The 15,474-nt window shown below is 40.6% G+C and overlaps 1 protein-coding gene and 1 non-coding gene across 2 annotated transcripts; both read right to left on the reverse strand.

Moving 5' to 3' along the window:
• Positions 1 to 1,517: 1,517 nt before the first annotated feature.
• Positions 1,518 to 1,624, reverse strand: LOC147934240 (small nucleolar RNA R71). Its single transcript, XR_015573416.1, has one exon. It is a non-coding gene; the product is annotated as a small nucleolar RNA R71 (small nucleolar RNA).
• A 3,731-nt stretch (positions 1,625 to 5,355) lies between these two features.
• Positions 5,356 to 5,892, reverse strand: LOC147934241 (uncharacterized). The gene has a single exon (XM_087472555.1). The coding sequence runs from the start codon at positions 5,890 to 5,892 to the stop codon at positions 5,356 to 5,358; it is 537 nt and encodes a 178-aa protein (XP_087328681.1).
• Positions 5,893 to 15,474: the final 9,582 nt, after the last annotated feature.

The raw sequence follows: 15,474 nt of genomic DNA on the forward strand, positions 1-15,474 counted from the left end.
ATGTTAGGAGCAAACACTTTGAATGCCTTTGGGTAGACAAGGTTCTGTTCTTGTATGTGTCTAAGTGTTCTTACCTTTAGCCTTCTTCTAAAGCTGAATCCACTTTTTGTGAGAGAACCCTTGTATTTGATAAGCCCCACTCAAAAAAGAGACCATTTTTGTCTCTAAACCCTTATTACCAAACCAAATGAGTTTAAACATTGCATAATATGATTCATGTTCTTGCTTAATGAATGTGAAAGGAAATGACTAATTTGAATGCATGTGGAAGTCTAAGGCTTGTATCAGTCAAGGTTGTGAAAGGCTTGTCTAAAATCTTTAAGTATAGCTCATTCACCTTGCATCTTAGTACTAGTAACTTGGACATTGATTCTAGCTAGTCTATTAACATGTTTAAGGTTCTGAGATCCCACTTTTAACCCTCTCCACCTGCTTATGTCTTGTTTGCTTGAGGGCAAGCAAAGACTAAGTTTGGGGGAGTTGATATGTATATATTTTACCCTAGATCTACCCTTTAACTTCATCTTTTTTCTTTTGCCTTTTTTCTCTTTTGTTTTTCAGTCCTACGAGAGGTTTCTTACTGATTTATCTAGTGGAATGGGGGTTTCTTTCTTAAATGTTAAGGTTCTCTTTCTTACTTGTTTCCCAAGTCATAAAGCTTTTTACTAGACTCTTCTTTTCTTTCTTTCTTTTCTTTGACCAGAACCTTAATTAAAACTTTAACAATAGCCCATCCTTTCACTTAGAGCTTGAATTTACTGTAAAACCCTTCCCTCCTAAGGACTTTACCCTTTTCTTTTTCTTTTCCCTCTTTTCTTTTGTTTTTCAAACACACCAAGTCCCAAACCCAGAATTTAAAACCTAGTCCTATCTAATTTGAAAAATGCAAACTAGAACTACACAAAGCTTTATTCTTGTCAGTTCAAACCTAACACTTTCTACCAAGCTCAATCCCAAAATAGGCCTTCGTGCACCCACTCGGATATCTGATTGTGCATGCAAACATGATCCAAGGGTAGCCAACACTTGAGTCCTTTCATCGACAACATCGACAGACCAAGGTTACTCCGACAACAACCGTAAAACAATCACAACTAACAACAATTGAGGAGGTCATAAATAATCAGAATGGTCCACAAGCTCCTCAAGAGAGGACAAACATAGGAGCAGGAGATGCTCCATCTACTCATACTCAAAGGCATGACATTGTGCCACTTGCTGTTTAAAACAAAAATTTGGAGATCAAGAGTAGTCTCATCCAGATGATTCAGAGCAACAAGTTTCATGGCCTGCCAATGGAGGATCCATTGGCACATTTGGATGAGTTTGATAGGCTCTGTAGCCTCAGAAAAATCAATGGAGTTAGTGAGGATGGATTTATGCTCCGGTTTTTCCCATTTTCTTTGGGTGATAAAGCACACGTTTGGGAGAAATCACTTCCCAAGGAGTCTATCACCACGTGGGAAGCATGCAAAAAGGCGTTCCTCACCAAATTCTTCTACAACTCCAGATCTACAAGGCTGCGGAATGACATCTCCAGCTTTGTTCAGAAAAGCAACAAGATGTTCAGTGAAGCCTGGGAACGTTTCAAGGGACACACCAGCCGATGCCCGCATCACGGATTCAGTAATGCTTCATTGCTAAGTACAGTTTACTGCAGCGTAGTCCCTTAGACGGTTAGCTTGTGAACTAAAAGTTAACGGTTCATTCGTGTTTTGTAGTCCGAGTTTTAGATAAACAAACCAATCCTAAACTTTCCTAGATAGATAGATCATTGATGCCCTATGATTTCCCTTGATACCCAACACTTGTTTTATTTATTTTACTTGCTTTTTATTTACGTTTATTGCTTACTTACGACCGTGACAACCAAAACCCATTTTTATTGAGTCCTAGCCTTACATCTCTTCCAACGGATTCTCTAAACAACAACTCTCTCTCTGTGGGATTGATCCTTAAATACTACTACCGATTAGCTGTGCACTTGCAGTAGTTGTGTGGTCTTTTAAGGTAAAAGATTTGAAGTGATAAAAACCACGCATATTAAGCTTTTTGGCGCCGTTACCGGGGAGAGATTGTTTGTTTACAGGAGGCCAGGAACTAGAGTAATGTCAAGGACACCTTGCTTTTTAATTTTTCTTTTTGATTTTCATTGTTTCAGGAGACCTTGAGGATGAACCTCGACGCTCTCCCAGGAGAACCATCTGGTCTGCAAGCCCACTCGCTGCAAGGTCCACGCCTTGGTCACTCTCGACCAGCCGATGTACCACCACTTAGGCGTCCTTATCGCCGTTCTATCACTCGACCATCTGGAGGCCGAGCACCTATGGGACCAGTTTACTGCCCAGGTGACCATTCTTTCATGCCGTACCACACGGACGTGCCATGCTTTGCCACGGACCAGTACTTTGATCCGCAAGAAGTCATGAATGTCGATGTCAATGAAAACTCTTTTTATGACACTCGAAAACCAGTCACTTCGAGGAGCTCTTACACTGAAGACAAGCTCATGAAGATGATGAATAAACTTATAACAAGTTAAGAGGAGGCTGATAAATTTCTAAATGCAAAATTGGATAAGATGAGTATTGAGTTTGGAGCTAAACTAGAGACTATCACCAAGGATGTTACACGCTTGAGGAACAAATCAATGCCATCAACAATAGAGCTTTAGACCATATGGAGGATATACAAGATCAAGTTAATATGGGCTACACCATTGACACCATTGAGAGCCGCCTAGAATGGAAGGTTGAAGCCTTACAAACCTTATTCAACAACCCGGACGAACGCAACAACTGGAGTTATGATTAAGTCTATCACCCTACTGATGATGAAGAAGGACATGGAGCCTCACTTGAGTACCCAACCGATCCTAACAAGTCCAAGGAGTGGACTAAAGAAAAAGATTACCCAACCGATGAGGAAGAAGCTTATTTCGAGGAAAGAGCTATAGAATGCCAATATGAAGATTTGCCAAAAGAGAATGATGAGTCTTATGATCTATCATCTACTAAAGAATATGGAGAAAAAGAGCTCAAAGACTTCTACTGTTGCATGACATATCAGTTCCCTAATGAAGAGATTACCGAAAACAACAATTTTCGACAATTTCAACACCAAGAAGAAGCTTTCTACAGAGGTAACCCTAGAACCAGACCATCTCCAGCACCATTTGAAGTTTATGCAGATTGGGAATCTGTCCCAAGTCACCGTCCAAGTCGTTTTCAAAGACCTTACCCAAGGAGAGCCGAAACTGATCGACACCATTCTTACCGAGAACCTGATTTTATCCGATTTCCCCACCAAGTCTTTGAAGACAATTTTCGTGAGTCTACACAAAAAAGAGCTGAAGAAGAAACGATGCTGAAATTAATAGAACAGTTAGCAGATATTCAAGATGAGACTATGAAGATGCTACATGAGAAGCTTGAATAAATCGATTCTGATCTTTCAGGAAAAATGGATGATATTGCTGTTGAAGTTAGAAGAATAGAGGAGGAAAGATCTAAAAATACTGAAGCCATGGAGAGGAAGCTTCATTGTCTTGAAGAAGAACAAAATCAACATTCAAAGGAGATAAGAGAAAATGCTAAGGAGATTAGCGGTTGCAACATGAAGATTAACACCTTGGAGACCCTCGACCTATGCAACCATATGGAGAAGCATGAAGAAAGAGCTAAGAAAACCGAGACCCAAGTAGGAGAGTTAGGTAATCGATTTGATACCTTGGGAGACTGTAACGCCCCCGAACCACCGTATGGCCGGGCGGCTACTTTGGAAACGTTCTCCAACAATCCGGCCGGGTGCAAGTCCATCGGTGAGGTTCCCGACCACACGACACATCCTTAAGGCTTTGCAACCCTTGTGACACACCGTGCGTTGAGCCGACTCGGACAAAGTCTATATCAGTACCACTCGCCCATTTAAAAGAAACCTGAATGTTTTATTAAATAAAAAGAGTTTAATACAAAATAGATACCAAAAGATGGTAGAGCTTTCGATAAGGCCTAGTGCCAAAGTTTGATTCGAAAAGAAACATACTTGAATTTTACAATAGACACAAAATCAAACTACTCCGGATTCCTATCGTCCACCACGCCCTCTAGTTCCCTCTAGGGTTACCGCAACACAGGGTAGCGAGCCCAGTAACCTCCAAGTTCTTCGTAACCAACCCTACAAACACACGAACATGGGTTGCATGTCGCGGCTGCATGTGGTACGGAATAGGAAGGACAGCAATACCCCAGTCTTACTACTCTAGCCGGACTTTGTCGCAGACTAAAACGCATTAAGACTTCCGCAAGGTTGATACTTGAGTTCTTATGGTTTTTAAGCTCATAATTTTTACAAGTATCAGCACTAGTTATCACCCTTGTTACTAGAACATTTCGAACTAGTAACTGGTATAACCTCACCACACATGCATTTAAACAAGGAAATCACAAAAGATATTCGAGTAAAATAATGCAACTATATGCTCATGCAAACCGTCCACTAGATGGATGTCTTTAATCCCCATCTAGCCGGTGAAATATATGCCTGAACTCACAGAAAACCGGCGATCTCTTGTAAGGAGTGGTCGGACTTTCTTGATGAAGCTCCTTCACAGCGCACTTGAGTCCCTTCCCTTGTTGAAATCGATTTCCCACTCGACTCAACACCTAGCAATAGTCGATAGTCTTGTCTTGTTTCCTTTCTCCTTCACTCTTTCTCCCTTGCGGCAACACTTTTTTTTTCTCTTCATTCTCTCTTCCTATCCTTTCTCTCTTTCTCTTCTTCTCCCTTAGAATTTTTGGCGAAATGAGAGAGGATGGAGGTCTTTAAATAGAGAAAATGGGCGACAACTTGGCCAAATGCATTCTTGAAGTGTGTTCATCTTCAAAGCCTTCATTTTGCATGTGTGGACACTTGTAAAGTGAGCACAACACTTGTCCAAAAGAATTTTCTCTTGTCTCAAACTTACTTCCAAGAGATTAAATTAACTCTTAGTGGAAATTCCACTTAGTTAATTTTGTGATTAAAAAAATCACTTAGTGGAGATTCCACTAACTCCACTTTTAATAATTAATTCACCCTCCTTAGAGGGTTCCTTCCCAGTCTTGTTTCCCGTCCAGGACACGTCCTTGTCCATTCGGCGTTCGTCTGGTACGTCCGGTCGTCCCACGTACGTCCGGTACGGTACATGGTACCATCGGCCATCTCTCGGTCCGTCCAGAATTTCTCGGACACTTCTTCCGTAATTCTTCTACCTTCCTTTCTTGCCTTCTTTTCATGTCCTTTCCAGGTCCTTTGGCCAGGGTTTTTTATTTTAAAAATTTACCCCTTGGTGAGGGTCATTACATTCTCCCTCCCTTAATAGAATTCGTCCCGAATTCCATAAGGTTCTGATGGCCCTGCTTCATCCTCTCCGATGAACAGCTGAGGATACTTGGTGTGAATCCTATCCTCATCCTCCCAAGTGATGACCTTACGGTTCTGCTTTCCCCAGAATACTTGGATTTGTGGAATGCTCCTGTTCTTCAACTTCCGAGTCCTCCTTTGCCCTAATCCCAACAGTCCTTCGGGGTATGTGAGATTTGGCTCCAATTCCTCGATAGGCTCAGACAAAATCATGTTAGGATCCGGTACATGCTTCCGTAGTTGTGAAACGTGGAAGACTTTATGTAACCGCATAGTCTCTGGTATAGATAGCCGGTAGGCTACCTCTCCAACTCTGTTCTCAATCCTGTATGGTCCGATGAACCTTACCGCGAGCTTTCTCACTTCACCAAACCGATCCTTTCCTTTTTGTGGTGCTACCTTCAAGTACACCATATCCCCGACTTCAAATTCCACTTCCTGCCTTTTACGATATGCGTACTTCTTCTGGCGATTCTGGGCTTTCTTCATACACTCTTGAATAAACTTGACCTTCTTTGTCGTCTCATCAACAACTTGTGATTGAAACTTGTCCTTTCCCCAACTTCGGTCCAACACAAAGGTGTTCGACAAGGCCTTCCGTACATTGCTTCAAACGGTGACATGCCAATACTTGAGTGATAACTATTTTTATACGCAAAATCAACCAATGGCAAATTCCCTTCCCAATCTGTAGACCATTCCAATGCGCATAGTCGGATCATGTCCTCTATGGTTCGGATAGTCCTTTCCCTCAGTCTCTGGGTGGAATGAGGTGCTCATGTGAACATTCGTTCCCAAAGCCCTCTGCAAATCTTGCCAAAATATCGATGCAAACTTTGGATCTCGGTTGGAGACAATGTTTGCTGGCACTCCATGCAACTTCAAAATATCGTCTATATACTTCTCTGCCAAAATTGGCACTTGATCCGTGCTTTTCACTGAAACCAAGTGAGCTACCTAGGTTAAACGATCAACCACTACCCAAACTGCGTCATTGATTCTTCCCTTCCTGGTTGGTAGACTAGTAATAAAATCCATCGAGATAGAGTCTCATTTCCACGTCGGTATGGGCAAGTTGCGAAGCAATCCTGCTGGCACTTGATGCTCTACCTTGATTCTTTGACATGAATCACATTGGCTTACCCACTTTGCTACTGCTCTCTTCAGTCCAGGCCAATGATAATACCTACGCACGTCCTTGTACATTTTGGTACTTCCAGGGTGTATACTCAACGCTGAACTGTGGGCTGCTCTTAGTACCTCCTCTCGTAATCCACTCCGGTTAGGTACAGTTATTCTCCCATTAAGGAGTAAGGTGCTATCATCTGCTAAGTGGTAACCACTAGCATTCGGTCCGTCTAAACTATTCAACTCCTCAATAATTTTCTTCAGGTTCTCGTCTTTGGGTTGCTCTTCGCGAATTCGATGTAGTAGGCTCGCTTGACTTACAGCTTGTAAACCCAATGGCTCACTGGATTCTCCTTCTAAGGCTATAAGCCTTACCTTCTTCAATTCGTCAGCTAAAGACTCCACGTCTTTCTCAACATCGACTTGTGCTTTCCTTCAGCTTAGTGCATCTGCCACTACATTCGCTTTGCCCGGGTGGTACTGGATCTTCACATCGTAATCGGCCATGAATTCCATCCACCTTCTCTGGCGCAAATTAAGATCTGGTTGCGTGAACAAGTATTTAACACTTTGATGGTCCGTAAATACCTGAACAGCTTCTCCATACAAATATGATCTCCATATTCTTAATGCAAACACCACGGCTGCCATTTCTAGGTCATGTGTGGGGCAGTTTTCCTCATGCTTCCTTAACTGTCTGGAGGCATAGGCAATTACTCTATCTCCTTGCATCAGGACGCATCCAACGCCAACTCTTGATGCATCTGTGTACACGGCATACGGCTGATTTGGCTCGGGCAGAGCTAAAATTGGTGATGTTGTCAATGCTCCTTTTAGCTTCCTAAAAGCTTCTTCCACCTCTTCACTCCAAATAAAAGGTACTCCCTTACCAGTGAGTCGCGTCAAAGGTTTTGCAATGGATGAAAATCCCTTTACAAACTTCCGGTAATAGCCTGGCAGGCCTAAGAAACTTCTAACCTCTGACACTGATGTCGGCTTCGGCCAATCCTGAATTGCGGCAATCTTTTCTGGGTCGGCGGACACGCCTTTTCGACTCGGACAAAGTCTATATCAGTACCACTCGCCCGGTTAAAAGAAACCCGAATGTTTTATTAAATAAAAAGAGTTTAATACAAAATAGATACCAAAAGATGGTAGAGCTTTAGATAAGGCCTAGTGCCAAAGTTTGATTCGAAAAGAAACATACTTGAATTTTACAATAGACACAAAATAAAACTACTGTGGGTTCCTATCGTTGACCACGCCCTCTAGTTCCCTCTAGGGTTACCTGCAACACAAATATTTATCATAAGTAATCTAAGATTACTTAGTGAGCTCAGGGTTCCTGTAAAGAGATTAGCCCCAATCCCAAACCCCAATAACAAACAACAAGCAAGCAAGCAGGCAATCAACAAACAATCAGAGATGGCATGCGGAAGATAATGAGCTAAGCAAATTCATCTAACATGCAACAACATGCAACAACACAAACTTGAATAAAAGCAAAGAGTTTTAAACAAGTTTTAATTTATGGGCCCGGTATGCTTCCTTTTCCTTAACACCCCTTTGAACAACCGCGTTACAACCACAGAGGCATGCAACCAGACTTCACTTAGAGCCACACCATCGTGTAGACAGCTTCGGCCAGGGTAGCGAGCCCTGTAACCTCCGAGCTCTTCGTAAGCAACCCTACAAACACACGAACATGGGTTGCATGTCGCGGCTGCATGTGGTATGGTATAGGAAGGACAGAAATACCCCAGTCTTACTACGCTAGTTGGACTTTGTCTCAGACTAAAACGCATTAAGACTTCCTCAAGGTTGATACTTGAGTTCTTATGGTTTTTAAGCTCATAATTTTTACAAGTATCAGCACTAGTTATCACCCTTGTTACTAGAACATTTCGAACTAGTAACTGGTATAACCTCACCACACATGCATTTAAACAAGGAAATCACAAAAGAAATTCAAGTAAAATGCAACTATATGCTCATGCAAACCGTCCACTAGATGGATGTCTCTAATCCCCATCTAGCCGGTGAAATATGTGCCTGAACTCACAGAAAACCGGCGATCTCTTGTACGGAGTGGTCGGAATTTCTTGATGAAGCTCCTTCACAGCACACTTGAGTCCCTTCCCTTGTTGAAATCGATTTCCCACTCGACTCAACACCTTGCAATAGTCGATAGTCTTGTCTTGCTTCCTTTCTCCTTCACTCTTTCTCCCTTGCGGCAACACTTTTTTTTTTCTCTCTCTTCATTCTCTCTTCCTATCCTTTCTCTCTTTCTCTTCTTCTCCCTTAGAATTTTTGGCGAAATGAGAGAGGATGGAGGTCTTTAAATAGAGAAAATGGGCGACAACTTGGCAAAATGCATTCTTGAAGTGTGTTCATCTTCAAAGCCTTCATTTTGCATGTGTGGACACTTGTTAAGTGAGCACAACACTTGTCCAAGAGAATCTTCTCTTGTCTCAAACTTACTTCCAAGAGATTAAATTAACTCTTAGCGGAAATTCCACTTAGTTAATTTTGTGATTAAAAAAATCACTTAGTAGAGATTCCACTAACTCCACTTTTAATAATTAATTCACCCTCCTTAGTGGGTTCCTTCCCAGTCTTGTTTCTCGTCCAAGACACGTCCTTGTCCATTCGACGTTCGTCTGGTATGTCCGGTCGTCCCACGTACGTCCGGTACGGTACATGGTATCATCGGCCATCTCTCGGTCCGTCCAGAATTTCTCGGACACTTCTTTCGTAATTCTTCTACCTTCCTTCCTTGCCTTCTTTTCATGTCCTTTCCAGGTCCTTTGGCCAGGGTTTTTTATTTTAAAAATGTACCCCTTGGTGAGGGTCATTACAGAGACACTCTAACCGAAGAGTTCACTAGTCTTCTTGTCCTATTACTTCAGTCTAATGATATCTTGTGTTTTTGTTGGATTTTAAGCCTTGTTTTTGGGTAGTTTTGTTGCATAATCTTGTCATTCTAGTTGTTTTAGGAGCATATGCATCTAGTGTCTTATCTCTCAGGTTCTTGGAGTAATATCACTACATTTGAAGCAATTGGACTTATTTTGGTGCAAAGAAGCAAGAAGAGTGGAGTTGGAGAAGCGACATGGACAGGAGCCACCAGCGGCCATGACCAGCGGCCAAACCGTGGCCGTGTGACTTCAGGCGGTCTTCATCATCGGCCAAGTGACAAACGGTGGAGCTGGAGACGCACAAGATCAGGAACCACCAGCGGTCTTTATTATCGGCCAAAGTGTGTCTGGCTGTCCCAATCGACCATCTCAACCGGCCAAGGCTTGCCCGGTTCACCTTAGTCCACACTTGTTTTATCCTTAACCCGGGTTTGACCTTGTTTGTTTTGGGTTGACCTGGATCATTTTCTGTTTTCCTATAAATACTCTTAACCCTATTAAGGGGAGACTTATCTTTGGTTTATCTTTTGTTTAGCAGCCAGTTAGGGATCTTAAGCTTATCTACTCTTGGTTTGTTGAATGATTGAGTACCTTTAAGTTTTTAATAGAAATTTGTTCTTCAAATCTCTTAATCTATAATCTCTTATTATGATTTCACAAAGATCAAACTCTTTCCTTTGTGTGATCATGATGATGAGTGAGTAGATCCTTAGAACTTTGGGCTTGGTAGATTAGGGAGATAGATGATTGATCTTTGATGTTTAAGGTTTATTTATGTGTTTCCTATCTTGATTGGTGTTAATAATGCTAGATAGCCTTGATCAAGATTGAATCTAGATATTAGGATTTCCATGCCCATAAGGTGTTTGATGAAATTCCTGAACCAAATTAATCAAGAGCTTTGCATTCCTAGCCAATGGAAATTGATGATTAGGGTGCTTAGTGGTATTTAGACTTGTTTATAATGCATGCTAACCTTGTGATTGCCTTTCGAAATTGTTGATTATCACTTGATTAGCATAGGATCTCTATCATGGAAATGGATTGATTTTCTTAAGTGTTCTTAGTCATAGGATTGTTCTTGATTGTTGCTTAAGCATCTAGGATTGGTTAGCTATCTCCCAAGTCAATTACCTTGCCCAAGGTTCACTTGTTTAATCTTGAATTAAAGTCTGTTTCTAGTTGTGCTCTGTTTCTTTGAGTTTGCATTGTTTGAATTGTCTTGTTTTCTTTCTTTGAATCAGTTTGTTAGTTAAGATTGTTACAAAAGAACCTATTCCTGTTTAAGTTTAGATTGAGCATCTTTGTGTATTCTTAGTGAGTTGATTAATGCGAATTGTGGATTGATAATTTAACGGAAGTAAAAGTACTACATCATCTAACATTGGAGCTAAGCAAGTTACCATTGAAAAGAGAATCAAGTCTCTTGAGGAGAATCTAGAGAGCTCAGTCTCATGTGTTGCTGAACACAAAAACGAAGAAGGAACTTGACCCGACGAAGAAGAAGGAAGAAAAAAGGAAATCCTTGTCGAAAAAGGAAAGCATTCATGTTTCTTTTTAGGAAAGGGAGACTTTGGCCTTATAAAAACAAGAGAGAACCCTACTCCTCCTCCTCCACAACATCTAGACGTGAAGAAAGCTTCCCTAGAACCCGAAGAACCTAAAAAAATATATTTTGAGAGATAAGCTGCAAGTTTCGGTGGAGACCAAGAGTTCTAAACTCAATTCGCAAGAGATCTCTAGAGAAGAAGAAGTTACGATCCCCACCAAGGATTGTTTTTCTGTATCAACACTTGAAGCCTCACCACCACGAGACCTAGAAGGTCTAGAAGAAGAAGAAATCACTGAGGAAGAAGAGGAGTATGAAACCGATTATGAGGATGAGTCCATTGGAGATGATGGATCCAATTTTTCTAACCCTAAAAAAGGAGAACCAGAAGCTGAGCCGATCATAGAAGAAGAAGAGGGGCACAAAACCACCGAGTTTGGAGAGATTCAAACAGTCTCTAGATGGGATGAGCCCCCAAGAGACAAGTTTAAGACTTTGATGAAAGCTATTCCGCCCCACATCTCATTCGAAGAAGCATGGAGCAAGTTCCCATTGAAGTGTTTCTTCATGGAGAGCTATATTACAGAAAAAACATGTGGAGGATCACTTTAGAGAGGCGAGACTCTCTCTCTATCCAAATGCACCAGCCAAGACACAAAAACTATGGTGTAGAAGAATCATTAGCAAGGAAGACTTGGAGAAGTTCAACAAAACCGTTAAAGCTTTACCCCTTGGTACGTCCTATATGAATGCTTGGTGCCAACATGATATTTCTCGTTTCTTTTTGGAAAGCAGAAAATCAGTAGACGAGATTAGAGATCTGTTCCTAAAAGCTTTGGAACCCAAAGATTTGCGAACACTACACAAAGTGGAGAGCCCTGACCGATTCCTCATCACTTGTTCTATCAATGGAGTTACATTCGAAGATGCACTATGTGATTCCGGTTCATGTATAAACATCATGTCAACCGATGCTGCTAAGAAGATTGGCTTGAGACACATACAACCTTCTGACATACGCATAGGAATCGCCAACTCCTCATTCACAATACTCGAAGGAATGGTCTGAGACATTCATGTGAGAGTCGGAATCTGCAATGTTCCAACCGACTTTCAAGTTATCAATGCTGAGAAGGGAAGATTTACACCACTTATCCTTGGAGGAGCATTCCTAGCCACAGCTGGAACCGTCATGGACTGGCCTAACCGAAGAATGACTCTTACCAACATCAATGGAGACATTTTCTATGAAGCTAAACCATTCAACCCACCAACTCGGCGATGTAGAAAAGAAGATTATGCAAGAGAACCACCTGATGCCTACATTGGAGAAAGATCCAAGAGAGCTTGTCTAAGGACAACCCACTCTCCTCACCCTTCTTGAGAAAGCAAGCTAACGTCAAGCCAACGACGTTAAACAAGCGCGCTTCTTGGGAGGCAACCCATGTCTAGTAAGTATTTATTTTTAGGATTTATTTTCTTTTACTTTTAATATTTTTGCATTTTAGTTTCAGGTTTATAAAAAAATATTTAAAAAAACACAAAAAAATAGAAAATAGAAAAGTCAAAAAAAAAAAGGGGAGAAGGAAGAAGAAGGTCCATGGATTGTCTACACACTATGTCAAGTGGCAAGCACCACCTACTGACCGGCCATGTTCAACCTGACCGAAGCAAGCTGAAGGCGACATATCATCACAATCCTCATGTGATCGATGCCGAGAGTCCCCACTAGCTGTACCAGCTGATGCCATGTACCATGACCGACGTACCGTGTACCATGTCCTAATATACCGCATACCATACCCACCGTACCTGCTGTTGTCTGCGACTGTTCACCCGTGTACCATGAGACAAATCTGAACCACCACCATCCTACCACCAACCATCACCATTCTTTAACTTAGGTATGTTTTTGTTATTTTTATTTTATCATTATTATTGATGGTTTTAGGTTTTTATTTCAAGGAGGATGCATTTAGAGATATATCAAACTCAATTCGATTGAAGTTAGCCTAGTTCATACTCGATGTCAAGCTACCAAAAGAAGTACAAACGGTTAGTCGCCACATTTTCATACCACAACTGAACTCTAGAAAATTTTGGGTAACCATAAACGTCTAAGAGTCGACAACATCATTCCATCAAGGTGACATTGTTCTTAAACCCTACACTTTTCCTTATGATTTTTAATCCTCAACTCTTTATTTTTTCCCACCGAGGACGGTGTGATTTAAGTCTGGGGGGACGGATTTCCATCCTATACTAATGCTACTTTATATTTTGTTTACTTGAGACCTTTTTCCACTTTTTACATCAATAATTTTGACGTTTTTATCGAGTCACATATTTTTTTTATTGAGTCAAAACTAGTAGGGGATTATGATCTTATTCTAACGATTTATTTGATTTGGATTAACACTCTTATGACTCTTGATTATGCTTGACAACAGAACCAAAGTTTGGAAAGACTGTGAGCCGACTCAACAATCCCCAAAGTCCCTATTCGATGGATATTCAGATGATCTAACGTTGTCTCTAATTTTTATAGGACCTAAACTGGATTTAATTATCAACCCCTGGGAATTGGTATACATTGGATTAGATCTCTACTTTCAAGCCACATAAGACATTGCACTTCTTCAAAAGTATGTTCCCCTCTCTCTTCCCTTCAATACTCTAAAAAAAAAAGAGAGAAAGAAAAGAAAAAATAAAAGGGAGAAGAAAAGAATAAGGATATAGATAGCAAAGAAGTGAACCAAGGGATGTCACGTAAACCCGTGCATACTTTGGATTTCATGGAAGCCTGTCCAATAAAAAAAAAGAGAGCAAGGGATCTATAAAAAAAATAAAATGATACCCTAGAAAATTAGGGAGAAATAGATTCCTTGGAAGTGAGAAAAGGGAGAGGAAAAGAATGATACGAAGAAAGTCTTGGCTTGAAGAGAGTCAATAAGCCATTGATCGATTTTCCCTTGGTAAGATTTTAATTTTTATTATTGCTTTAATTTATGTAAAGAGATGACAATGGAGATTTTGGAGACTTTAAAGAATTGTGGGATCAAGGAGCGTTGATGATACTCATGGTGGATTACAAATGAAATTTCCTAATGTCAAGGCGAAGAAGAGTGCAAAGACGATATCCCAAAAGATAAGTGAATTCCCATTATTTTCAAACCTCTTTTCCATTATTTAGTTTGATTATTTCCTTGAGGACAAGCAAAGTCTAAGTCTGGGGGAGTTGATAACATCATTATTTTACCCATTTTAGATATAGTTTTAGTATGCATTTAGGATGAGTTTGAAATGATTTCAAGGTTTTAATGTCTATTATCAAGTATTTTAAGTTTCAAGAAAGTTTTACAGGTTTTATAGCAAAAAGGACCAAAAGACAAGGAAAATACGTTTCAGGAAAGATTCAGAGCTTTACAATACGAGCAACTGTTGAAGAACTTCTACAACTCACATTTCGACGTACTTGATGTCTATGTAAAGCTGGAAGAGTCATATTTCTCCTCGAAGTGGAATCAAGTCAATCCATTAAGGAGAACCATTCAGCCAATTGGCTTTTTATTGAAGGCCTGACCAGCAACCACTACGACGGCCCAGTCCAAGTCTTCACCTCGTTCTAGAACCTTCCTACGCTGCCCCTTGCCATGCACTTAACAAAAAAAAGACGTTTCTACCCTTACAAAACCCTAAACCTAGACAAAAACCTATAAATACTCTTCTAAGCCCTAGGGTTTAGTGAGCAGCCAAGAGATCACGACCAGAGGAGCAACCAACAACCTGAAGCCCTCTCTCGTCCCACACTTTGAAGCTTTGAGATCCACCAACTCTTTTCTATTCTATTTGCTTTGTTCTTGGTTTCTAAAGGAAGAAGATCCTTACAACTTTGTTTGACAATCATTGAAGTAATATCTAAATCCTTTTTTTCTATTTACTCTTTTATGTTTATGAATTGTTTAAACCTTGCTTTGATGATTCCCTTAAACATGCTAAAGTAGTTTTCTAGTTGGCTTTAAAGGGATAATCAAAAGGGGGAGATGATCTTAGTTTAGGTGGCAATTTTTAGGGTTTGTTAGATTTATATTCTTGTTTACTCTATACTTTAATTCTAAGTCTTTGCTTAATGCTTTAAGTTAGCCTCACTAACTAAATATGATCTAAAGTGTGTGTGCTTTGCCAAAAGCTTGCATGTGTGCTTGACCTAGCTTAGATGTGTGAGGATTCATAGGAAGCACATACCCCTTACCTATGGAATCTCATGGATTAGAATCGAACTTGTTTAAAATGCTTTGATCTATGTGTTGTTGCATGCGACAGTGGAGTCTCAAAGTATAGAGATCTTAGACAGTTAGCTTGTGAACTATAAGTTAACGGTTCAGTCGTGTTTCGTAGTCCGAGTTTTAGATAAACAAACCAATCTTAAACTTTCCTAGATAGATAGATCATTGATCCCCTGTGATTTCCCTTGAT

Source organism: Camelina sativa, chromosome 11 (genome assembly GCF_030686135.1).
Source record: "Camelina sativa cultivar CO46 ecotype springtype chromosome 11, ASM3068613v1".
In the NCBI taxonomy this organism is placed as follows: Eukaryota; Viridiplantae; Streptophyta; class Magnoliopsida; order Brassicales; family Brassicaceae; genus Camelina; species Camelina sativa.

Coding starts and splice junctions, on each gene's coding strand:
- LOC147934241 (XM_087472555.1), bottom strand. CDS start 5,892: ATGAAGAAAGCCCAGAATCGCCAGAAGAAGTACGCATATCGTAAAAGG.